The 26469-nt window shown below is 49.2% G+C and overlaps 1 protein-coding gene and 1 non-coding gene across 3 annotated transcripts in view; both read right to left on the reverse strand.

Annotated features, from left to right (window-relative positions):
• Positions 1-17683, reverse strand: part of CHFR (checkpoint with forkhead and ring finger domains) — a 29675-nt gene extending 11992 nt beyond the window's left edge. Inside the window, exons 1-8 of one of the 2 annotated variants that reach the window (XM_046024807.1) lie at positions 17607-17683; positions 17250-17393; positions 12731-12830; positions 9490-9599; positions 8543-8602; positions 7976-8185; positions 2894-3061; positions 778-937 (exon numbers count right to left, since the gene is read on the reverse strand). In XM_046024807.1, coding sequence (XP_045880763.1) covers positions 778-937; positions 2894-3061; positions 7976-8185; positions 8543-8602; positions 9490-9599; positions 12731-12830; positions 17250-17382 — 941 coding nt within the window. In that variant the 5' untranslated portion in view covers positions 17383-17393; positions 17607-17683. Of the gene's footprint in view, positions 1-777; positions 938-2893; positions 3062-7975; positions 8186-8542; positions 8603-9489; positions 9600-12730; positions 12831-17249; positions 17565-17606 lie in introns of those variants that run through there. The other variant, XM_046024806.1, reaches the window with a different exon arrangement.
• Positions 1590-1780, reverse strand: LOC123954817. The gene has a single exon (XR_006821174.1). It is a non-coding gene; the product is annotated as a U2 spliceosomal RNA (small nuclear RNA).
• Positions 17684-26469: the final 8786 nt, after the last annotated feature.

Genomic DNA, 26469 nt, shown 5'->3' on the forward strand with positions numbered 1-26469 from the left:
GACACGCCTTGCTCAGGCTGAGGGTTCGTTACCAAACAGGAAAGTTAGATTACCCCTACCCACCGAGCTCACTTGACTCAGCAGAGCCTAGAGCCCTTGCTTCTCAGGCCGCTACACACACCGCATTTGGGGCCCCGTGCTGGCCGTAGCCGCAGCCCCAACTGTCGGGTGGGGACGGCCACTGGCCGTCCACAGGCTGCGGGGAATCCAGCTCCCCTGGCAGAACGGCGCTCGGCCTCAACTACTTTCACCTGGTCCTTGGGAATTCAGAGAAACCAGAAGCAACAATCTATGCTCCAGCAGAGACAGGAGAGCAGGCTGTGACTTGAGGCATACGAGGAACAGGGACACTGAGTGTGGAAAAGGCCTGCATTTCAGTGCAAGTTCTAAGAGCTTTCACTCTTCAGTTCTCCCAGAGAAGCAAGGAGGGGGCTCTCCCCAGCGGCTCCTGGGACCCACATTCCGGGGCATTGCCCCTGGATTAACTACGACATTCCCTTAAGGCTCGGTAGTTCTCCTGTTCTGTGTCTGTGGAGCAGAAACAGGCTACTGGGGTTACCCGGGACCTGTGCCCACCAAGGCCATTGCCACAGTGGCCTCGTGAGCTCTTCCACAGCCTCGGGTATGGGCACCGGGCTCAGGGCAGGCTGGACACACAAGTCAAATGATGACAGCAATGTCCGCAGCATCGAACCCGCCCTGAGCCAGAGGCTGGCTACCGCGTGGCCGCTCCTCTCGGCTGTGGTGCCCCCGCACACCTCCCAATGGGGCGCATACCTCACGCAGTCGTGCAGCAAGTCCTGGCAGATGATGCACGTGAGTGTCTCCTCCATCTTGTCTGGTTTCACGGCCTCGGACCTGACACTGCCCAGGGTAGCGTGGGTGTCTCTACACTGGTCTGTGGCCAGCAACTGCAGGGTCACATCAGATCCCCCATCTGCGAGAGAAAGGGTGCGTTCTGACCACCGCAGCCAAGCGGGGAAGCAGGAGACACTGGCTCTTCTGGTTTCATGAACACCTCAATCTATGGATGGAAGACACAGCTCCCGCCAGTGTTTGTGTTTCTTTTGTTTTCTTTTTAAAAGATTTTATTTCTTTGACAGAGAGAGATCACAAGTAGGCAGAGAGGCAGGCAGAGAGAGAGGAGGAAGCAGGTTCCCTGCTGAGCAGACAGCCCGATGCGGGGCTTGATCCCAGGACACTGGGACCATGACCTGAGCTGAAGGCAGAGGCTTCAACCCACTGAGCCACCCAGGCACGCCCCAAGTGTTTGTATTTCAAAGGGCAATCTGAAGGAGGCCAAAAAGCAGCTTCAAATTCCAATACACTTAAGTTTCATAAGAACAGTTAATCACATAAAAAGGGGCACTCGGGATACATGCTTAAAGGCCATTTGTCGCTCAGTATTTTTATGTAATGTCATTTTTGTTTAAACAAAAAACGTGACTTGTGTACACACTGGGAAGTACGCGCTCCGATGTGACCAGGAGCTGTTGAATCTTTTCTGTTCTGCTGTTCCACAGTGCTCGTGTGTTGCTAACCACAGCTTAAGTTTTATTTATTTTTATTTTTTTCTTTTTTAACCCCCGAGGGGGTGCACCGTTCCTGGAAGTACTGCAATACCAGGTCGATGCGTGGAGTGGACGGAGCAAGTTCCTATTCCATCTCCCTGCTCCAAAAATCCATTTAATATATTGTCCTCGGATAGAGGACGTATCAGATATTAAACTGATAAGAACAGATACTACACTTGATCTTAGCCAAAAGGCCGAGAAGCGATTAATTTTTATTTTTAATTAAAGAAATACTTGCACACAATTTACAAAGTCAAACATTTACAAGAAACCAGAAGCAGCAGCCCTCTGTCATGGTCTAACCTCCACGGAGTTAACGACTTTCATGTTTTTAGCTACTTTTGCTGGTACAGACCTTCGTGTTTCTTAACTATATAATACCATACCTGCGCTCAATTTTTTTTTTTAAGATTTATTTGGGGGGGGGTGGGAGATGGGGGAGTAGGGGCAGAGGGAAGAGAAGCAGACACCCCGCTAAACAAGGAGCCCGACTGGGACTAGATCCTAGGACCCTGGGATCATGGGATCATGATCTGAGTCGAAGCCAGACTCTTCACTAAGTCACTCAGGTACCCCCAAAAGTGGTCTCATTTTTATACTTATTATTTTATGCACTACTGCTGATTGTTTCCACACCCTCCCCAAGCCAGTCAATTCAATTTTCCATCCAATATGCCAAGTATTCTAGTCTCGTCCCCCAAGGTCCTCCTCCCTCCCAGAGCCTCCCAGTCTCACTGCTCCCATCCTCAGGCGGTCTCAGGCCTGTGGCGCAGCCATTGTCCCACTACACATTCCCAAAATTTTTTATAGTCTTTTTCACTTTGTCTTTTTAAGAGCAGATTTTTCTCTAAATCATCTTTACAAGAAGGTTAAAGCTATCGCTTAAACACAACAATTTTTTTTTTTTAAAGTTCATACTTTTTAGTAAGCTCTACACCCAACGTGGGGCTGGAATCCATAACTCCAAGATCGAGAGTCAGAGGCTCCCCCAAATGAGCCAGCCAGGCTCTTCCAAAGGCAACATATTCTTAAAAAATGATTGTCAAATGTGGACAGAATGGCAACTCAGAACGCAATGCTTCCAGACCACGAGCATAACCTGACAGTAAACACAGTTCAATCCGATGATGACAAAAGGAAAGAACGACAAGGTTCAGATTTCCATTCTAAAAAAGTGGAGGCACCATAGGTGTCTGCCTGAGACATATCCTCAAACTTCTGGAGAAGGGGAAGCCCCACTGGAAGCAGCTTGAACAGTCCCGCTGGGAACCCGGCACTTCCACAAGGGCCAAAGACACAGAGAACCCCCAGACTCTGACCTCCTTTCATTCTCTTCCTGATGGGCTCCAAATCCTCCTGATCCCGGGGCTCTGACAGAGAAAAGGAAGCTCCCTCTCTGTCGGGGACAGCTGAAGGAAAGGTGGCGATTTCATCACCGGCCACAGATGGACCACACTCTTTCGGGGAAACGCCTGCGTCTTCAGAGCCTGTGAGGAGGACAAACAAGAGAGATTCTGATTCATCCGCCCTGGAAGGAGAGAGCACGGCAGGTAAAGCATCACAGGTTCGAGTCAGGCCTAGGTAATCCAAGATGCCATATTCTCAGTAACATACACTCACTAGAAATACAGAGCTGCGTCTCTTGAACGCACCTGTGCCCGCTGCTGTGCTGGATGGACCTGGAGGGAGCAGCGCGCTCGCGGGGAAACAAAGGGAAACATGTTTGTGGTTGGGATCGGCCTGGAACATTTAGTCTCACACGGGGCCAATCTGCATGCTAAGTAACGCCAAACACTCACCATGCTGTAACTCATGTTAGCACAGGTACACACTGTCCTCTCAGAAGAGGGACGCGCTTTGGATGGCAGGGACACGAAGGCCAGACAGAGCAGAGGGACAGCGCAGCGAGAAAGGAAGGGAGCAGGAGTACCTCTCAGGGCAGTACTGATCTGCGCCGGCCAGAAGCCGGAGACACTGATTAAAACGAGCCAGCAGAAGGGTAAGGAGACTTTCTAATAACCTTTATTTGAATAAATACCTGGTTTATAACACCATCCGCTACAGTACAGGCATAGTCGGTAATATTCAAGTGGTTAGTGCTGTTATTTTGAAAAAGAAAGAAACTGCCCTATGGCTGCCAAAGGAAAAAGGTTAAAATTGTTCGGGAAGCAAATGAGCTTGTACATGGAGGGAAGAGAAGAGATAGCATCAAGGGCCGGCTCCTGGCTCTGGTTCTCACTCCCACTACAGGCGGACCTCCTGAGCTCTGCCGAGCTTCTCCCTCCCACCATGATGACGGTGTCTCTCCAAGAGACCCACGGTGAGGGTTAACACAAAACCTGTAAGAGCACCTGGCCCCCAGCGCACTCAGCAGGCTGCGTACCTTATTAGTATGTATACACTAGACACATAGGAAAATGCCCCCGGCTTCACACGACTGGAGCTAAGCTTTCCATCTGAACAATCTGCTTACAGCAAAAATTTTTTTTTTTTTAAGATTTTTTATTTATCTATTTGACAGAGAGAGATCACAAGTAGGCAGAGAGGCAGGCAGAGAGAGTGAGAGGGAAGCAGGCTCCCTGCCAAGCAGAGAGACCGATGCGGGACTCGATCCCAGGATCCTGAGATCATGACCTGAGCTGAAGGCAGCGGCTTAAACCACTGAGACACCCAGGCGCCCCTTACAGCAAAATTTTTAATGATTTTTTTTAATCACACGATATATAAATGCACTGCCCTTTTATGGTAAAATTAACTGTTGAATGTGTGCACACACACACACAAGCACACACATATCACATTTTCTTTGTCTCCAGGTCTCGGCCTTCGTGAATAATGCTGCGGGAACAAGGACGTGTAGGTATCTCCTGCAGACGGTGATTTCGCTTCCTCTGGATATACACCCAGAAGTGAGGTTACTGCATCAGACACAGTTCCCTTTTTCACCATCTGAGGAGCCTCCGCACTGGTTTCCAGAGCGGCCGCAGCCGCCTGCACTCCCACCGACACCGTGGGAGGGCTCCCCTTGCTCTGCGTCCTCACGAACGCTTGTCATCCCTTGTCTTTTTGAAGCTGGCCATTCTGAAAGGTGTGAGGTAATACCGCATTGCAGTTTCCTTTAATGAAATTAGAATATTATCAAAATAAACTGGCAAATCCCAACCACTCATATTATACACTGTATTAAGCATAGAGATGGAACAGAAAAAAATTCCTATTGGTAAAGCAAGTTTTCTTTACAGGGCAGAGCTATTCTGAGCTTCAATTCTGAAAAGCTATTACAATAACCACAAAACACACAGCTTGGGACCAGAGACAAAGCATATTTTTACACAGGCAAACGGCTGGAGATTAGCACTCAATCCAGAATGCCCACAGCCTTCCATCTTATCTGCGCTCATATGCAACACTCCCTGGGGTACATTCAAGGTCACTGAATGTCACTTCTACTCCTCCTGGGGCGGTCTTCACAAGGGGAAACCCTCGGGCAGGTGGAACCAGCAGCGGGGCAGCCCGCAACCTAACCGTGTCATACCTCTGTGGTTTAAGGATACTCTAAAGGGCACGCAAGCCTACAGAACCTGGAGAACTTCAACCATCCGGGCAATTTTTCAGTATTTGGCATGTTTTTATCTAGGGAGTGTGATTGCCTTTTCTTTTACTCAGGAGTTTGAGATACGATGCTAAAAGAGCGGGAAGTCAAAGGCGTCTGAGAAGCTGGGACTCCTGTTCATCAGTACCAGGGGACAAGCTGGAGGGCCGCTTGTGGTCACGGGTCTGGTCTCTGCTGGTGTCTCCTGGAGGTGGTGGGCGAGACTCAGATACAGGGCTCACCAGCCACTGCTGTTGTGTAAGTCAGCATGCCTGGTAAGTACTGCGACGTCCTTTCATGGACGTGCTGAAGTCCCTGTAACAGGAGGGTGTTGGTGCTCAGCCATGTGCCACAGACCCCGGGAGAGAGTGCGGTGTGCTGTGTGAGCCGCTGCCGCTGGGGCTCGGCTAGGCAGCGGAGGCTCTGGGTAAGGACGGGTAAGGACGGCGGAGAGAGCTACGAAGCCTTAATGAGGGCAGCCAGTAGGAGAGTGGCGCTCCCTATGCTAAAAAGAGCAACGGTAATGGCAAGTGAAAACCAAGTTCGTAAAAATGGAAACAGGTTCAAATAATGTGGGAAAGATAAGGATTCTGGTCTCAAGGAAGCATACGGAGTCCCTGCATTTACTGCCTCTCCTTCCCCAAATCCCACCAGAACAGATGTGAAAATAAGGACCACCTTGTAGCAGAAAAGCTAGGTTGGCGGAGGAGACGGAGGGGACGGAAGGGACGGAGGAGACGGAGGAGACCTCTGGGGACAAGTCCGTTGCTGCTGAGCCCGCAACCGACTTCTTTTTAGAAAGACCTTGCTGGTTCCTGTCTCTGAATGTGTCTGCGACAGCTAGAACTCGGGCAGCCTTCTTGGAAGCAAAAGATTAAAAGAAGACAAAGAGCCGACACGCCACGGACAGGAAGTGCCCGATGACATCATGAGCTGGTGAGCCGGGGCGAGGCTGCAAGTCTCTAGCCTCTGCTCTGGGCACCAGGTCTCCTACTATTCACAGCCAAACACACCCTCGCCGAGATTTAAGAGGGTCTCCGTGCACTACAATGTTAAGGAATAAGAGAGGGAGAGGTCCCTGGGGGGCTCAGTTGGTTAATCGTCTGCTTTCGGCTCAAGTCACAATCTCGGGGTCCTGGGATCGAGGCGCCCCCTACTGGGGTCAGGCTCCCTGCTCAGTGGGGAGCCTGTCCCTCCCTCCACCCCCTCCCCCGCAGCTTATACTCACTTGCTCTCTCTCTCAAATAAATTAAATCTTAAAAAACAAGAACAACAAAAACATTCTAGGGATAAACTCGAGTTCCCAAAACAAGGTGAAGAAGGCTTACTTCACTGAAGAACATCAAAGAGCTTAATGAACAGGGTGAAACACCACTGTCCTGGGTATTATAAAAATGTCAATTCTCCCCAATCAAAAAAATCTCAAAAAGGGGCGCCTGGGTGGCTCAGTGGGTTAAAGCCTCTGCCTTCGGCTCAGGTCATGATCCCAGAGTCCTGGGATCGAGCCCCGCATCGGGCTCTCTGCTCAGCAGGGAGCCTGCTACCTCCTCTCTCTCTCTGCCTACTTGTAATTTCTGTCTTTCAAATAAATGAATAAAATCTTAAAAAAAAAAAAAATCTCAAAAAGACTTTTTTTTTTTAACTTAAGATAAACCTAAAGAGAATCTGGAAAAAAAAATACAGAAGAACAGCTAAGAAAATGAACTAAAACATTAACATATTTAGGGGCGCCTGGGGGGCTCAGTTGTTGAGCCTCTGCCTTTGGCTCAGGTCATGACCCGGGGGTCCTGGGATCAAGCCCCGCATTGGGCTCCCTGCTCAGTGAGGAATCGGCTTTTCCCCCTCCTGCCCCCCCTACTTGTGCTGGCTCTTGCTCTCAAATAATCTTTTAAAACAATTAACATATATAGTACGATCCAATTCACAGAACATATATACGTGTACGCTCTACACCCTAACAGTTATCTACAAAGAAATGTTCAAGTCCCACGGCACCCAGGGAGTCTGTATCTTCTCTAATGACCGGGGAGGAAGGTAAAGAACTGGTGCCATAAGGACCAGGACATGTAAAACCGGTTTTAAATTACATGTTATTCCAGGAGCACCTGGGTGGCTCAGCTGGTGAAGCATCTCACGATCCTGGAGGCCTGGGATCGAGTCCCGAGTTGGCCTCTCTGCTCGGTGGGGAGTCTGCTTCTCCCTCTGCCTCTCCCCCTGGCTAGTGTGTGTACGTGCACTCTCTCTCAAATAAATAAATAAAATCTTTAAAAAATAAGTAAATTACATGTTCCTCTGGGTGAGCTTTGGAAACATTATGCTCAGTGAAAACAGCAGACACGAAAGGCCGCAGACTGCATGACTCCACTTGTATGAAACGTCCAGAAGAGGCAAGTCCACACAGACAGAAAGCAGATTAGTTGGGGGAGGGGCAGTGACTGTTGGTGGGTGTGGGGTCTCCTTTTGGGGTGACGAAAATGTTCTGGAATGACACAGTGGTGTGAACGCACAACACTTTGAATGCAGTAAAAACCACAGACGTGTACACTGGAGCTGGGTGACCATTACGGCCTGTGAATTATATCCCCGCACAACGACAAGACACACCATGCTACTGCACGGCCCGACTCTCCACATTTCTACCGCAGATGGAACACAACACCGTCGACTATGGCAGCTGCTGACAGCCTAACGCCTGATGCCGCCCATGGCTTCCCCAGTGGCTTCTATGTCTGTCTTCGTCCATAATAACACGGGTCACAATCAGTGACCAAAGAGGCACACGGCGACCGCCCTGAGATTCCCCTCTCACCAGAGCTGGAGGAAGGCGCTTGCCCTGCAGAGGCGGGCTCCATGGAAGAGGTAGAAGCCGTGGGGAAGAGGTCTGATGTCGACGTCGATGGCTGTGGTTCCTCAAAGCACACCTGAGTGGTGGGTGATGACGGCAGGACCTGGGGGTTGTCACCTTGCCCTACACCTGAGGTATCTTTGGTCACGTGGAACATATTCTCTTTATTAGCTTCTGCAAACACAAAAGGAACAGAAAGAGCATATGGTCAGGGTTCAGGGGGAGCACCACGGCTTCAGCCAAGACGTTCCAGCAGGCGAAAAGGCTTTCCTAGTAAGAACCAACAGCCCTGGGGCACCTGGGTGGCTCAGTGGTTTAAGCCTCTGCCTTCGGCTCAGGTCATGGTCTCGGAGTCCTGGGATCGAGCCCCGCATCAGGCTCTCTGCTCAGTGAGGAGCCTGTTTCTCCCTCTCTCTCTGCCTGCCTCTCTGCCTACTTGTGACCTCTCTCTCTGTTAAATAAATAAAATATTTAAAAAAAAAAGAACCAACAGCCCTTACGACGCACCCACGTTGTTACGGCCTCACTTACCAAAGGAGTCTTGCGTGACGCCTTGCTTCTCACTTAAAGATTCGTAGAGGTATGCCACATCTAAAAGGAAATCAGCCCGTCAGAACGGAGCCCAGGACCAGCAGGAACCCACTTCCCCTTTCTGTTCCGTTCTGTCACTTCGGTCCCTCGGTCCTTGCTGACTATGCTGACTTACCAGCCAGTAACAACATTAACCAGTTCAAGAGATTTCAAAACAAGTAACCCAAGATAACTTAATCAACTTTAAAATAAATAAGGCTCAGAATAAAAGGTCTGGAGGCAGGAGGCAGACTAGGGGAGGCAGAGCAACGAGCAGGTGGTGAACCTGTGCTTTGCCTGTCACTTCAAACCACCAGTAGGAGCAGACACGAGACCTGCCATGTGGCCAGGGGCTGGTTCTGACGACGCTGAGGACAACCTGAGAATATCTGCCTCCCTCTTCCAGTTCGTGGATAACCTTTAAAAGACTCCCTCTCACCTCTCCTTGACCTGTTGCATTCTTCCTCAAACGGATATTCAGATCTGGAAAAGCCCGAATGGGATCCAGTCAGATGTCTGTTGTCTCCTATAAGGTCTTCAAAAGCGGATGACCTCTGGCCTCCAGCTCCTATTCTAGGTCTGACCCCCCACAACTCAGGTTTCCTCCGCCATGTCATCCAGCCCATCCCCGCTCCCTTGCCCTGGCCCTGCTGAGAGGCACTGCTGTGGCCAGGGTGGGATTTCGGAAGAATGGCTCGGGCTCAGACTGCAGGGTCAACACTCCCATTCTCAAAAGACATGACTCACGCCAAGAGTCTACATCAACAGCAGAGAAAATGTAGCTAACACGAACATTTCTCAGGGAAACAGCCGCTTCAGCACACTTCCTTTCAACGACTCTTCCCAGCAGCGGCAGGATGTCCCCGCCACGAACCACCCCTGTGTCCACCCTGTCCACTCCCTCTTACTGTGTTCTGGCTCATTCTTCCTGTACACCAAGTAGATGACATCCCCCGTCTGCAAAGGGCAGGTCTGCTTCTTAACAACCTTCAGCTTGTTAATCACTGTTCCATTGGTGCTGCAGAGACAACGAAATTGCAATTTAACCTACTTAAAATAAGTCCGGAGTGAAAATTTTCTTTCTCTACCACCACTAGGGAAACAAATCAGTATCACTGCTTTGAAAATGATAAAACACTCTTAAGCACAACGTAAATATTTAAGGAGCCATATATGCTAGTGCCACACTGCAGTTCTCCTGAGGAAAAGCTTGCCTGCTACCCCTCGGTGACAGCCAAACTAGCAACCAATCTCATCGACATGCCTGCTTCTCCCCACGCCACATTCTCCCCCATTTGCCTCCTGGTGGAGCCCTGGAATTCTCCCAGCAGCTCTGATTTCCAGCTTCTCTCTGGCTTTGGCACTCTGCTCTGCACACAGATCCACTCCTCCCTCCAGGAGTTTCAACCAGGTCAGCTCATTCCTCCAGTCAGCACTAATGCCTCTTAAGAAACAGGTTCCAGGGCCTCTGGGTGGCTCAGTGGGTTAAAGCCTCTGCCTTCAGCTCAGGTCATGATCTCAGGGTCTTGGGATAGAGCCCCGCATCGGGCTCTCTGCTCAGTGGGGAACCTGCTTCCTCGTCTTTCTTTCTCTGCCTGCCTCTCTGCCTACTTGTGATCTCTGTCTGTCAAATAAATAAATGAAATCTTTAAAAAAAAAAGAGAGAGAGAGAGACAGGTTCCAGCGAGCACCTGGGTGGCTCAGACGGTTAAACATCCTGCTCTTTGATCTCGGCTCAGGTCTCTTCTTTTCTTTTTAATACTTTATTTATTCATTTGAGAGAGAGACACAGCAGAAGCAGAGGGGCAGGCATAGGGAGAGGAAGAAAGGGACTCCCCGCTGAGCTGGAAGCCCGACCTGGGGCTCAATCCCAGAACCCTGGGGTCATGACCGGAGCCAAAGGCAGACTTAACCATCTGAGCCACCCAGGCATCCCTTGGCTCAGGTCTTGATCATAAGTTCAAGCCCCACACTGGGCCCCACACTGGGAGTGGGGCCTACTTAAAAAAAAGAGAGAAAGACAGGTTTCCAGCAGAAGCAAATCAGTGCTGACTACGGGCCAAAGGTGGCATGGTCCCTCTGTTGGGAGGTCACTCCGGTCAATCAGGGAGCACAGGTGGAAGAGGGATAGGCTGCCGAGGGGACAGACAGGAGTCTAAGTCGGCAGGACAGGATGGAACAGCACTTCCCTGAGGGAGTCCTGAGTAGAAACCTGACGGAGTCGTGACCAGACGAAGCACACGCCGCAGCATGGGACCGTACAGGACAAGAACACAACGCAGCAAGCAGACCGACCTGAATACAGGCGCTCAGACCACCCGAGCTTGACTCCGCGGCTTCACTCCTATGGCTTCCAGGGGTGAAAGGCCTTATTTTCACATCTGAGTAGATGCCCACTAGTTTACTGTTCTGTAAAGGGCCACAAAGTAAATATTCCCACAGTCTCTGTCCCAACTACTCCGCTCTGCCTGTCACAGGAAAGCGGCCAGTGCCCCCGTGCAACTTCACTGCCAGCAGCTGGTGGCACTCCCTAGTACAGCCAGGTCTCTGCTGCCGGGAGCCTTCTCACAATCCATTCTCACGCCCTTTCTGACCAAAAAAGTCTGACTTTGTGCTAGCTTCGGCAGCACATATACTAAAAAAAAGTCTGACTTTACTCTTCTGCTTAAACCCCAATCACTTCTCCCTGCTCTCAGGCTAAAGTCCAAACTCCCTAGTGTGGACACCAGGGCTTTCCGGCTCCGGTCCACTGCCCAGCTTTGCACCCACCACTGACTCTGCGCGAACAGGACCTGCTTGTGCCCCTGGGCCTCTGCACCTGCACCTCCTCCGGCCCGGAACACCCTCACCCCTGCAGCCACCGCAGCCAGGGAACACAGCGGCCTCTGGAAGCTGGAAAACGCAGGAAAAGGATTCTCTCCTCGAGCCCCCAGAAGGAGCCAGCCCTGCCGACACCTTGATGCTAGTCCAGTGAGACCTGACATCGACTCTGTATCTTCCACACTGTGAGATCGTAGCTCTGGGAAAGCCAGTAAGTTTGCAGCGCGTTGTTACAAAACTGTCCCAAGGCCAGTCCCGGGGAGCCCCGCCCTGCCTCAGGACAGCTCCCGAACCCGCGCTATGCCGCTCTCCATCAGGCTAAGAAAGAACTCAATCTGCTGCCTACTAGAAGAGGGGAAAGGAGCATCATTTCTGCCTAATAAACTAATTCCTAGTCTTCTAGCCCTACAACTGTAACCACCAATCTCCTAACACTTGACCTTTACAAAAATAAGAATTCTTCTGGTGGAAAAGGCATACTGTCAACATGCAGCCGGAAGGCCACCGGCCACTTGCACCAGCCTGAAAGCTGCCACATTCTGACACCGCGTTCCTTCCTACACATCTGCCCCAAGCAAATAATCAAGACATGAATGTGAAGAGTTCTGGAAGACAATAACTGCAGTGTCATTTATAATAAGAAAAAGTCAAAAATAACAACTCCCCATCAGTAAAGGAGCTGACGGATAATTACAGAATCACAGTGAAGGCAGCGAGATGGGTCCGGGTGCACTGACATAAGCGCCCCATAAATGAAAGTGAAAAAGGAGACATAATGTATCTAACAAAACTGCATTAATACAAAATAAATACATATTTCTAACAGGTGAGTGGGATTTGGGAAAGCTTTTCTCTTTTATGTACTATTTATGTTGTATACAATTTTTTTAATAAGAAAAGATTTTCGTGACTTGGAGGAAAGTCTAACTTGCATAGGCTATCACTGCCTTTTAAGTCTTTCTTTCAGAAACATTTTTGCTTTAATTTCAGTATATGTGCTGCCGAAGCGAGCACTTTTTGCTTTAATTTCAGTACATTCAAGAAGGGTCACAGACACTGAAGTGTTACTGGAAACAGAAAAACACATTTTCTAAGAATCTGACAGCCTACAGACTACTGTGTCATAGAAAACAAGCCCTTGTTTCTTCTCTGTAGTCAATGCATTCCAGAGAAAACAGAAGTTCAGAAAGAAGGGTACCTGGCTGTTTCAGTTGGAAGAATGTGGGCCTCTTGATCTCAGGGTTGTGAGTTTGTGCCCCACGATGGGTGTGAAGATTACATAAAACAAAAACAAGAAATTTTTTTAAGAAAAGTTCAGAAGGAGCTTACCTGGTATCTTCTAGTGACACCTGACCAGATTTTTCATCCACTATGATTTTACAGTGATCTCCAGAGACCAGTTTATTGCCGGGGAACGAAAGGTCACAACCTAAAACAGAGAAAGGATACATGCTGGATATGACCATGGGGACTGTGCATAATACTACCCTTTGCTTATCAAAGCATGTGGCTGAAAATCAGGACCCATGTTGTATGCACCATAGAAGACAACACCTAATAAAGCAAGAAAAGAAGCAATTTTTTTGAGACTTATTTATTTAAAAAAAATTTTTTTTATTTGAGAGTGGGGTAAGGGACAGAGGGAGAGAGCGTCTTAAGCAGACTCACCGCTGAGCTCAGAGCCCAATGTAGGGCTCGATCCCAGAACCGAGATCATGACCTGAGCCGAAATTAAGAATTGGATGCTTAACTGACTGAGCTACCCATGTGCCCCGATAGGAAGCAATTTTTAAAAAAGCATTTAAGTATTAATCCAAAGCAAAGGGAGAGGGACTGTGTCTTGAACCGTTCTGACTCCCCATTACCTAAAGGATACCCACCCCAACAACAGTTCTGGCTACACACCAAGAGCTTCTTGGTAACAATTTCACAATATGCACATCTATGCAGCCGGCATCATAAAAAGAGAAGTTTAAAACTAAGGGCCTTAGTTAAGTAATTCTTCAATATCTTCACTTAGTCCTTAATTTCTCAATGTAATCTAAGGTTTCATAAATCATCACACAACATCACAAAACTGAAGCAATAATCAACAGTCACAGAAAACGTGACTGAGCAAATTACAGAGGTACGTGTTTGAGAAAATTTAAAACAGAAGGGGGAATGCATCTACAGCTGAACATGATCATTATACCCTCATTAAATGCAAGTGACAAATTATCAAATACTTTGTTCTCTCCTTAAACCAAAGGAATAAAATCTTTCAAGAACTTTTTACTATCGAATCACTAATGTGCTTATAATAAGTTTATGCTATAGCTACTAAAGCTTATAGCTTTACTTTTAATAACTAAACATGGGGGGGGGGCGCCTGGGTGGCTCAGTGGGTTAAGCCTCTGCCTTTGGCTCAGGTCATGATCTCAGGGTCCTAGGATCCAGGCCCCAGTCGGGCTCTTTGCTCGTTGGGGAGCCTGCTTCTCCCGCCCCCTCTGCCTGCCTCTCTGCTTACTAGTGATCTCTCTGTCAAATAAATAAATAACAACTTTAAAGAAAAGGAACCAAACATGGGAAGCAATACACGCATCCATCAGTCAGTGAATTAAAAAACAAACTGTGGTACACCCAGACACTGGAAGACACCAAAAAGACACACATTACACAGCACCAAAAAGATACACATTACGGGGGCGCCTGGAAGGCTTGATCAGTTAAGTGTCCAACTCATGGTACCAGCTCAGGTCTTGATCTCAGGGTTGCGAGTTCAAGTCCTGTGTTGGGCTTCAATCTGGGTGTGGCGTCTACACAAAGGGAAGGAAAGGAATTACTGAAACACACAACAGCCTGAAATGGATTATGTCAAAGGACAGAAGCCATACACAGACTACGGTGGAATACTGTGTGATTCCACTTAGATCCAAGCTTCTGGAAAAGGCAGAATGACAGGGATAGAAATTAGATGGATAGTGGCCAGAGCTAGGCTTGAGAGCAGGTGGCTGATCCAAAGGACCACTAGGGAACTTTCTAGGGTGATGGAAATGTTCTGCCTCTTAACGGCAGTGGTGATTCCATTTCTCAAAACTCACCGAGCGCCTGGAAGGGGTGAATTTTACCATATGTTAACTGTATCTCCATAAACCCAAAGCATTAAACATCTTACTCCACATTATACATTAGAGGAAGTGCTTTGTTACATTTACCCAAGGCACATTTCAGCTGCGCTCACCATCTTCCCAGCACAAGACAGTCTGCCAGCAGCCCCTGACCCAGCAGTAGTCACAGTGCCACTGGGATGGGATTTTAACAAGCTTCTCTACACCAGAACATCAGCATTCTAATGTAGATCCAAGAGACTCTGTGCTAAGTTCTATTCTTGGCATTTGCCCTGCTTATCATTCAGTGGGTTAAATTCCTCCGGAGGCTGGCTGGCGCAAACTTCGGCCATGCTCCCAGCACGGAAGCTCTTGGAAGGTGAGGTCTTCCATCTTCCTTCCCAAACACACCAACTCAGCTCTCCCGTTCTCCTCGAAATAATGCCTTACATAGACCACATGTGTTGTTTTAAAAGAAATGTAATCAAGCCCTACAATTCTTATGTAATGTGTCTTTCCCAAAATTCCTCTTAAAGGTCTGAACCCCAGTGTGACTGCAGCCAGGGATTAGGAGGCGGCAATAAAGGTTAAATGAGACCACTGGGTGGGGCCCTAATCTGATAGGGCTGGTGCCCTTCCGAGAGGAGGAAGACACACCAAAACTTTGTCTCACAGGAAAAGGCTAGCAAGGCAGCTGTCTGCAATCCAGAAGAGGGCTCTCACCAAGAAACAAATCAACTAGCACCTTAATCTTGGACTTCTCAGACTTAAGAACTGTGAAAAACAAATGTCTATTGCTTAAGCTTCCTGGTCTATGGCATGTTGTTACAACAGCCTGAGCAGGCTAACACAGCAACTTCTGCTTCTGATGGAGAGGTTTAATACATTCACCAAAAGGAATTCTGCTGAGAAGATTTACCCAACAACCTGTTTTTGCTCCTTGTATTAACATGCAAAATGAGGTTACAATACTGTGTTACAATAACAATGGCTAACATTAAGAGCTAACTCTCAGCCAAGCTCCTTTTAAGGATTTCCCAGGATTACTCTTCGGTGAAGTAGGTACAAAGGTATGGAAAGTGAAGTCCTTAGCCCAAAGCAAGTTATGAGGCGGCGCCAGGCTGGAAACACAGGGCTTCTGCTCTTCACCAAATTCCTATTACATAAATTAAAGACAATTAATGCATTTTTCAGAAGTTTCTAATGGTAGGTAAAAACATTCAAAGTTGTAAAAAAAAATTAACTTGATACTGGGATTTAAGACTACCAAATCAAACCAAACCAACCAACCAAAAAACAAAGACAGGTGCAGGTACATCATAAATGGTAAAATAACCAAAAAAAATGTGTTTTACTTTATCATCCTTATTTTTTATCATAGTACTTAGCCTTTTTTAGTTTTTTAAATTCCAGTATAATTAATATAAAAAAAAATACTTGTTTTTAAATAAGACTTTTCCACATTCTTTCTTTTTTAAAATATAAATTCAGAAACAAAACAATAGACTTTTACATGTAAAGAGTGGGTGGTTGGCAGAGAGGAGGGGGTTGGGGGGAAGAGTGAATTAGGTGAACAGAATTCCAGTCTACTTCTCATCATGAGCACCGAGTAATGGACAGAACTGCTGAATCACTGTATCATATAGCCGAAACTAAAGAGTGTACGTTAATTAGGCTGGACTTAAAAAACTAAAAAATATATATATAGAGAGAAAAAGAGTCAGAGTGATGGTGTATTAACTTTCAGACAAACAACTTTTTTGCTGACTTGACCAGCACACTTCTCTCCCTGCAGGGAAGATACCAAGAGGGTCAAATAGCCAGATGAGCACTAAGGAATTTCAGGGCAGTTGAGCCTGGAGGGTGACATACTTTATCTCACTGAGCTGCGAGACTTTGATCGCACCCTGTACTTCCAACCTAGACGTGAGCAGCTCAATTCTAAGAGCAGGGGCTTGAGATCTTTTTAAATGTAGCCACCAGGGCGCCTGGATGCCAGGTGCTCAGCATCTGTCTTCGGCTCGGGTCCTGATTGCAGTGTCCTAGGATGGAGCCCTGCATTGGGCTCCCTGCTCTACTGGAGCCTGCTTCCCTGCTTGTGTTCCCTCTCTCGCTGTCTCTCTCTCTGTCAGATAAACAAAATCTTAAGAAATAAATAAAAATAAATGTAGCCACCTACAGCTACAGATCTCCCACTGTGCACTGCTTCACCTGCAGCCCATAAACCGAGGCCTATCATATCCCCGTGTCCATTCATCTCAAGATATTTTGTAATTTGCCTTGGGACTTCTTTGACCCACTGGCAGTTTAAGAGTGTGCTGCTTAATTTCCACACTGGATTTTCCAGGGCTCCTTCTGTTACTGCTTTAATTTCAACCCACGGAGGGCGGAAATGCTCTCTGTAGTCATGAACTCGACGACCCTGCATTCTAGGGGTCCGTGACATCACTGCGTCTGCTTCCTGAAGTTGTAACGACGATTAAATAATCTGTGGGAAACACTCAGCAATGACCCGGCCGACCAGTAAGCAAACGCACCGCGGCTCTGACACGGGAGCCTATTCCACTGGAAAAACTGGATAGCACAGCGGGCCCCGCCCAGGGCCCTTCGGCGGCCTGGGGTGCCTCCTGGCCCGGCCCCGGCCCCCCCGGCCCAGCCCCCAGCCCTCCGTCCCCCGTCCCGGTCCCCCAGCGCTCGATCCCCGACCCTGGTCCCCCGGCCCCCGCCCTCATCTGCTCGCCCCCGCGTCCGGCCCGCACCTCTCCTCCGCCCGATGGTCCACTCCCGTTTCCTCAGGAGGACGTGCGGCTCGCCCTCTCCGGCGCCCAAGCGGAGGAGCCTCCCCCACGGCTGCTGCTGCGGCGGCTGCTCGCCTTCCCCGGGCTGCTCCATCGGATTCACATCTGACGAAACCCGGAAACGCCGGGTGAGGTTCTCGGACCGCATATGCAGGGGCTGCGGCCCGCCGCTCCGCCCCGCGGCCCTCCCGGCCTCGGCGCCCAAGCCACGCCACGCCACGCCGCTGCCCCCGCCGCCGCCGCGACCGGACGCCCGCCTCCTCCGGCGCGGCCGCGTCCCGCCCGCCGACCCGCCGCAGCCCCGCGCCGTCCGCTTACCCCCCGCCCCGCGCCGAACCCGGAACCGGCCGCGCCGCCGCCGCCGCCGCCCCCTCCGCTGTCAACAGACATCGCGGATCCCTCAGCTGATCCGCTGGGCGGGGCCAGCAGCGGCCGTGCTCTGCAATTGGCTGGCGGCGGCGCCCACCGAGCGCGGCGGCTAGAGCGGAACTCAGAGCAGCCAGCGAGAGTGGGAGTGTGGGGGCCGGCGGAGTGTGCGCAGACGGCTGGCGGCGGGTCTGGGCGCCATTTTTGGTGATGGCTGGGACGACTTCGTCTGCGGAGCTTTCGGCGGTCGGCGCCATGTTAAGTCGGGGCAAAAGAGATGGAGTTACTTGGGGGTTGGGCGTCCGAGATAAATCCTCCAAGCCGTGTTGGAAGTGCAGATGGCTCCGGGTGCTCGAAGCGACGTTCCGCCGGACAGAAGGCGAGATAAGTGCGATAAACCGGCACTTCCGGACGTCGCCTACCACCCGCCGGGGAGCGAAGGCCGGGCAGTCGGGTAAAGCGCCGGGAGGGCTGGGCGAGCGAGAGCCCCCGCGTCGGCGGGCGGCCGCGTCATGCTGGTCTCCTGCGGCTCTGCCGTCGGCGGGGCTGGGCGCGGGGCCCTCCCGGGGCGGCGACAGAGCAGGCACGCGGCCGACCGTCCGTCCTTGGGAAGGAGCGCCGCGTCCGGGGACGGTGCGTGAGCGCCTTCGTGTCGTCAGCTTCGCACGGCTGTCCTCATTCCCGCTCACGGACACCCTCTGTCTTCACGTGGGGAAGGCGGATATTCCCCGGGGAGGTCGCCGTCCGCCGTCCCGTGGAGCGCCGAGGGCTCACCGGGGCCTCGCCGCGTCGGGTCTGCAGGCGGGCCTTCCGGAGCTGGCAGGCAGCCTCGCCAAAGGCCGAGGCGCGGGCTTCCTGGGCAACAAGTGTCAGGACCGCGGGGACAGACGAGGTCAGGCTGACGGTACCCGGCCACGTAGCCTTAGCACAGAGCCTCTCTCCTGCTGTCACAGATTCCAGACACAGGAAAGGCTGGAATTAAAAATTCCTCCTAAAAAATTTGGTGTAGGGGCGCCTGGGTGGCTCAGTCGGTTTAGCGTCTACCTTGAGCTCGGGTCGTGATGCCGGAGTGCTGGGATCCAGCCCCATCGGGCTCGCTCTCCGCGGGGAACCGGCTTCTCCCTCTGCCCCTCCCCCCTCAACTCGTGCGCGGGCGCTCTTTAGTAAACAAAAACTTTTACGAGAAATTGGTTTAGATGGAAAACCAGCAAAACGCAGCACTCTGTTGGACTCTGGGTGCTGGAAACAGTGTTTTACCTGGCTGAGCAGGCCTTTTGTTCAAGAGCACCGCTGTTCTAGCCCCAGCAGCATCGTAGCTTTCCGCGAAGAACGGGCCACTCCACCGAGCAGGGGGAGCTCTTACCAAGTAGCTTCTTGACACTCTGATCTCTCTCTGATCCCAAGAGAACACGTCTACTTTGGGTTATGTCCCCAGGACTTACTAATTCCTTCAAATGATGTAGTGTGACCCAACACAGAACGCAGTAAAGTTAATAATGATTGGTCATTACTTGTACCTCTGTTTTGAGGATGTAATCCAGGAAAATGAAGAGGGTTTTCATCTTGAACTTTACTTGCATCATCGAAGAAAGTCTTTTTTTTTTTTTTTTAAGATTTTATTTATTTATTTGACAGAAAGAGAGATCACGAGTAGGCAGAGAGAGAGGGGGAAGCATGATCCCTGCTGAGCAGAGAGCCAGATGCGGGGTTCGATCAGGCACCCCTAGCGACGAAAGTCTTACTGAATATATTTCTTTGCTTCACTGATTATATACAAGTAAGTAAAAAAAGTATTCACCATTCAAAAATAAAACTTAGTGGTATTGGGGCACCTGGGCGGCTCAGTCGTTAAGTGCCTGCCTTGGGCTGAAGTCATGATCCCAGAGTCCTGGGATCAAGCCCCACATCCGGCTCACGGCTCTGCGGAAAACCTGCTTCTCCCTCTCCCACTCCCCCTGCTTGTGTTCCCTCTCTCACTGTGCCTTTCTGTCAAATAAATAAAATCTTATAAAAATTTAGTGGTATCAGAATCTATCCACCAATGGATGGGACCTTTCCACAGGAAAGACAGTGAATGGACTGCTTCACAGAGCCAGGAGCAACAGGGACATGTCAGCGAACACCTGGAGAGGGCAAAATGTTCTTCTCAAACCCCACTGATCACCAGAGGACTTGCCTCACGACAGCATAACATCATCCAGGCAGGACCTTGTTTTAAATATATTTACTACGTAAAGTAAAAGTTTCTTGTCACCTCGAACATACTTCAACTTTCAACTGCTAAAATATTGAGACCAGACTAAAAAACTTGTCATAATAATAGAATGTAATTGCAGTTTGGAAACACCTACAATGTTACAGAAAAATGCATCCAGAAAGGTCCAACCTGGAAAATCATGGATATTCCTCAAACCTTGCAGACTTGGTCTTGAGACAGCAAGTTTCCTCTACCCCGTAGCATCTAACCCAAAAAGCAGGGCCACTGGGGTGGAGTGACGGGCTGGTGACTGAAAGCAAGCACAGCTTCCAAAAGCAAGAGTGCTGCTGCTGGAAAGCATGCTCAAAAAATAAAGGCACAGAACCCGTGCAGATCAGAGCAGGGGCTGATGTCTGAAATAAAAAGATGGGAGACGGGCGCCTGGGTGGCTCAGTGGGTTAAAGCCTCTGCCTTCAGCTCAGGTCATGATCCCAGGGTGCTGGGACTGAGTCCCGAATCAGGCTCCCTGCTCAGTGGGGGACCTGCTTCCCCCCTCTCTCTCTGCCTCCCTCTCTGCCTACTTGTGATCTGTCAAATAATAAAATCTTAAAAAAAAAAAAAAAAGGGAGGTGTGAAATACTTTCCCAATTGCTTTCGTGCTCTGTGCTGACCCTTCATCTGAAGGATTCACCATGGGGACTGAGGGGAGAATGAGTGTGCAAAACCACAGGAACAGAAGACCCTTTTGCCTGGAAACAGAATATTTCACTGAGAATGTGTTCTGAATTTCAGTTAAATGTGCCCTGGTGTTGATCTGGCTAACCAGGACTTCAGGTTCCTTCTTGACACGTTGTAAAATAAATGCTGCAAGTGTTTGGGGTGTAAAATGATATTTTACTTGCCCCATAGGTCAAAGACAGGTCCTTTAATATGGCTGGAGGGATAGACTTGCTAATATCTATGTCAGCGTTTTTAAGAAAAAGTGCAGTCAGAGCAACGTGGACAGATAAATGTTACACCGAAAAGGCACTCAGTGGAGTTAAAATTTACTACTGTTTTTGGACATTATGTAAACTGCATTTTCAAAGAAAAACATTTTCTGAGTTCAAATATTCATTTGATTAGAAAATTTTGGAAACTAATGAATTAGGGAAAAAAGTAGAAAAATTACCTGACCTCCGATGGATAAGAATTTTCCTGCAACAGCCTCCCTCTAGCTTCAAGGACCCTTGAGAAACTCTGTTTTTTGCATTTTTCCATCTGACATTGGGTCATGAGCCTTTTCCATGTTCTGAAATGTCTATGAAACACACATCTTAGGAGCCGCTTACTCTTGCACTGGAAGAATGTACAGTAATTTAATGATTCCCTTTCTGGACCCACCTGGCTGGCTGAAACGGTAGAGCCTGCAACTCTTGGTGTTGGGGTTGTGAGTTCAGCCCCACACTGGGTATAGAGATCACTTAAAAATGAAATCTTAGGGGCGCCTGGGTGGCTCAGTGGTTGAAGCTTCTGCCTTCGGCTCGGGTCATGATCTCAGTGTCCTGGGATCGAGCCCTGCATCCGGCTCCCTGCTCAGTGGGGAGCCTGTTTCTCCCTCTCTCTCTGCCTGCCTCTCTGCCTACTTGTGACCTCTCTCTCTGTCAAATAAATAAATAAATAAAATGTTAAAAAAAAAATGAAATCTTAAAAAAGAAGAATGCATTATTTTTAAAAATCCCTTACTGTGTGGCATTTAGGATATTGCCAGATTGTCAACATTATAAATGCAGGTTTTTTTTAAAGATTTTATTTATTTATTTGACAGATCACAAGTAGGCAGAGAGGCAGGCAGAGAGAGGGAGGAGGAAGCAGACTCCCTGCCGAGCAGAGAGCCCGACCCAGGGCTCGATCCCAGGACCCTGGGATCATGACCTGAGCCAAAGGCAGAGGCTTTAACCCACTGAGCCAACCAGGTGCCCCTATGAATGCAGTTTAATCAAAATTCTTGTATGAGGTGTTTGAGTGCATGCTGGGTTAAGTCTTCCGGACTTTTAGTAAAGCACCTGCCAAGTTCTTAGTATTTGGCTTTTGCGAGAAAATGCTTTTTAGGTGGCTCAGTGGGTTAAGCATCTACCTTCAGCTTGGGTCGTTATCTCAGGGCCCTGGGATCAGCCTACATAAGGCTCCCTGCTCAGTGGGAACCTGCTTCTCCCTTTCCCTCCGCTCCTAGCTCCCTGCCTCCATGCTCTCGCTCTCTCAATCTCTGTCTGAAATAAATAATCTTTGTTTTATAAAGAGAGAACCTGAGCCAGGAGAAAGGGAGAAGCAGACTCCCCATGGAGCTGGGAGCCCGATGCATGCCTCAGTCCTGGGACTCCATGATCCTAAGACACAGAAGCCATAATTATTTTGAAGGCTTAAAAGGGAGAATTTAAAATTTACTCAAGTTTAAGGCTTGCAAAGTGAGAGGTGACAGAGGGCACTTGGGTGGTTCAGTGGGTTAAAGCCTCTGCCTTTGGCTCTCGTCATGATCCCAGGGTCCTGGAATCAAGCCCTGCATCGGGCTCTCTGCTCAGCGGGGAGCCTGCTTCCTCCCTCTCTCTCTGCCCACCTCTCTGCCTACTTATGATCTCTGTCTGTCAAATAAATAAATAAAATCTTTAAAAAAAAATGAGAGGTGACAGAGAAAATACACTTTCCCTCCTGAAGGAAAATTTTCAGAAAGAATCTAGCAGAAGGAAAGAAATTGGAGGTAAAGGCAGAGAGGAAAGACATTTATCAGAGACAACTCTGCATTTATACTCAGGTGGCTTCACACCTCACAAATAAATTTACAAAACCACAAGCCATCAACACCAGACATTATACATAGGTGCCAACACTCGTTTGATTTCACCTCTGTGCGTCATCCCTGCCAAGACTACAATTGATTATTGATAATTCTACAAGATAATTCTACAAGAATTAATTCATTTGATTTGAAAAAACAAATATGGCTCCCACAAAAGATATGCTACATAAGGGATTCTCAGGAACATGCGAACTACATCACGGTTCCATAAGGAAATACTCTGGAGGGCAGGACAGTGGACAAGGGTTAGGTCTTTCTACAAAGCTTGTGACTGTTGAGAGGCAAAGCCATGGATACGTGTCAAGGGGTTATAAAGCAGTGGAAACCAGGGGGCCACACAAAGGAAGCTCCACGGAACACACTCAGGCCACCAGGATTCCTTCCGAGTGCTCCTGAAGGCTGCGCTGCCCCAGAAGGGGAAGGTGAAGCTTGGCCTGGGGCTGGGCTTGTGGACTCTTGATATGGCCTTGAGGAAGGTGGGAAATGTCAGACAGGTTAACTCACCCTAATGATCAAAGATGAGGTAGGGAGAGCTGCCCCATTCCGTAGATAATGTAGCCTACATCCAAGGAAACGTGGGTGACAGAGAGAGCACAAGCAGAGGGAGAGACAGACGGAGAAGTAGACTCCACATTGAGGAGGGAACCCGATGTGGGGCTCGATGCCCGGACCCTGGAATCGTGACCTGAGTGGAAGGCAGACACTTAACCAACTGAGCCATCTGGCTGCCCTGAGAGTTCCTATTTTAAAGCTTAACAAGAAATCTTATTCTACAGAGACACCTGTTGTATCTGCACACGCATCTGCTCTAGAATGCCACTGCCATCATGACTACTGAACACAGTATGCTCTCTCTAACCAGTTCAGTGAAAATAAGCTTTCCAGCAGCTAATTTCCCAAATACACCGAGTTTCAACATTCACCAGTATTGCTGATTTACCAAAAATTTATTACTATCAATAACAGATTTTCATTGTTATGTATATTCATTGGCATATACTTTCATGAACTTGAAATACTTTCAAGAACTTTCATGGAAAAAAAAAAAAAAAGAACTTTCATGGAAGCCGTCATTGTTAAGTATATTCAATTAAAAAAATAAAATAATAAGAATAAACAATTAAGAAGTGGACTTTTTTAGGATTTATTTTTCATTTTAGAGAGAGTGAGCTTGTGCATGGGGGTGGGGGTTGCCACAGAAGGAGAAAGAGAGAATGTCAAGCCCACTCCCTCCTAAGCACAGGAGGCAGGCTCTACCTCATGGCCCTGAGATCATGACCAGAGCTGAAACTGAGTCAGACACCTAACAGACTAAGCCACCCAGGCCAAAGAGTGGATTTTAAAGTAATTCATACTTGGATAGGACTTTTTTAAAACATTGACGATAGCCAGGAAGGTTTAGTTAAACAGATTCTATTTTGTTTTAATGGAACAATTAAAAAGATTGTTTGTTGACTGTTGTGGGTGGGGGTTGGTCTTTTAGTGAATGTGTGTATATATATATATATATATATATATATTTATTTATTTATTTATTTATTTATTTTTTTAGATTTTATTTATTTGGGGCGCCTGGGTGGCTCAGTGGGTTAAGCCACTGCCTTCGGCTCAGGTCATGATCTCAGGGTCCTGGGATCCAGCCCCGCATCGGGCTCTCTGCTCAGCAGGGAGCCTGCTACCCTCTCTCTCTCTCTCTCTCTGCCTGCCACTCTGTCTACTTGTGATCTCTGTCAAATAAATAAAATCTTAAAAAAAAAAAAAACTTAAAAAAAAAAAGATTTTATTTGACAGAGATCACAAGTAGGCAGAGAGGGAGGAAGCAGGCCCCAGCCGAGCAGAGAGCCCAATGCGGGGTGTGGGGGAGTCCTGATACTTCTGTTTCCTGCATAGGTATTGGGTTACCTATGGAGACATGACCTGGGCGTACATCCTTTTGGCGGGAGAGTCAAGGGTTAAGGAAGGGGGTAGGGCCTGGAAGATGGCAGCCCGGTGGTCATTTCTGTTGTTCGTCCAGCATTCCCGGAGCCAAGGACCCAACAAGAGGGACAGACTACAAGAAAGCAGGGTACTGTGGTGATGGGTGACACTGAGGGGGACAGACTACAATAAAACGGGACTCTGAGTGATCAATGACACAGAGGGAGGCAGACTACAAGAAAGCACAGGACTCTGGTGATGGGTGACACTGAGGGGGACAGACTACAAGACCGAGGTGACAACAGCGTTCGATGAGAGCCGGATACCGTGGCAGCATAGATCCCTAGAGGAAAGCCAGGGAGAACCGGGTTTGGATATAGGTACTCAGAGTGCAGAGAGGTTCGTTTGTACTGATATACATATTTTACAGTTAATTTAAACTAGCTGACTCTTATGAAAGCCACTTTAAAGACCTACACCTGCCCCCTCCTGCCCGGAACCCGCCCTGCTGAGGGAGAAGAGCCCACTCATCCTTAAAGAAACACAAATGCTCTTCCTCTGAGTGAAGACTAGGGATGAAGTAACCCACAGTGATAGGTCCCCCAATAATGGGTCCGTGATCAAAGGAGCAAGACTGATACAAAGCGAAGGTCAAGCAAAGTTTTATTTCACACCAGACATCGAGAATCAAACCAACCAGAAAGGCCGCCTCTTACAAACAGGCCATCCCTCCCAGTCTCACAGACTAACTTTTATAGAGCATAGGCCATGTGGTTGAGCCCGGCCACACACACAGGTGGCCAATGAGATTACAACACACAGAGAAAACTGCACAGTCATGCTAGGTCATACACGGGCGGCCAATTGAATTTCAATTTACCCTAGTAGATATTTGAACTGGCCTATCACCTTGGTCATAATTAGCATAAGGCGGGGCCCACTCTCCTGGGTAGCTAGGGAGTATGTGCACCCCACTGATTGGATGTCTCCCCCTGGCCTGACTGGCCCTTGTATCTGGGCTTTGCTACCTGGGACTGGTTTCCCATACTTGCTTTTAAGTAACTTCCTCTGGGAGGCGCAGGGTCAATCTAAGTTCACTGCATCAACAACAAAATGGCTCCCTCTGGCTAAGTAGGCCATTACATACAGAAAATTTTAGAAATAAGTACATCTAACAAGTGCTGTACTTAAACAATGTACGATTGTGTCACATGCCCTCTAGAAATAAGAACCTGCTCACTTTGCTGCCATGGAGAGACTATACCTTTTAAATTGTAGGCCAAAGTAAAAATAAAAATATAAATTAGATCTTATATACTTTAAACTCGGTGGCATACGTTTAAGTTACAACCTGAGGGTTTAGAAAAATGGGGCAAACCCCACAAAATCACACGGAAAACAAAGGCAACCACACAAATGACCAACTGCCCCAGCTGGAACCAGCGCAGGCTCCACCAGGAACTCGCGTCTCCGGGAAACCCGCCCACAGCCAGAAAGCCCGAGCGAGCCCGGGAGGGCAAGGACCCCGCGCAGGGTGGGCGGGACGGGCGCGCCGTCGGCCGCGGGCCCGCGCGGGACTCGGGTGGTGGGGACAGCCTTGAAAGCCGGCGGCAGGAAGAGCGTGTCCCGGGTCCGCCCTACCCGCCCCCGCGGGCTCACGACTCGCACACGCGGCCCGGCCGCGCCCTAGGCCCCACTCGGGTCCCGACTGCGGGAGCCCCCAGCGAAGCTCACCCGAGGCCGGGGTCTCCCTGCAGCTCCGCGCACCCGCTGTGTCCGCCGCAGCCAGCACTCCCCGGGCGCGCTCCGCCCTCTGCGCCCCAGAGGCGGGACTGCGGGAGCCGCTCTGCCGCCAACCGCGGGAAGGA

Source organism: Meles meles, chromosome 12 (assembly GCF_922984935.1).
Source record: "Meles meles chromosome 12, mMelMel3.1 paternal haplotype, whole genome shotgun sequence".
Lineage (NCBI taxonomy): Eukaryota > Metazoa > Chordata > Mammalia > Carnivora > Mustelidae > Meles > Meles meles.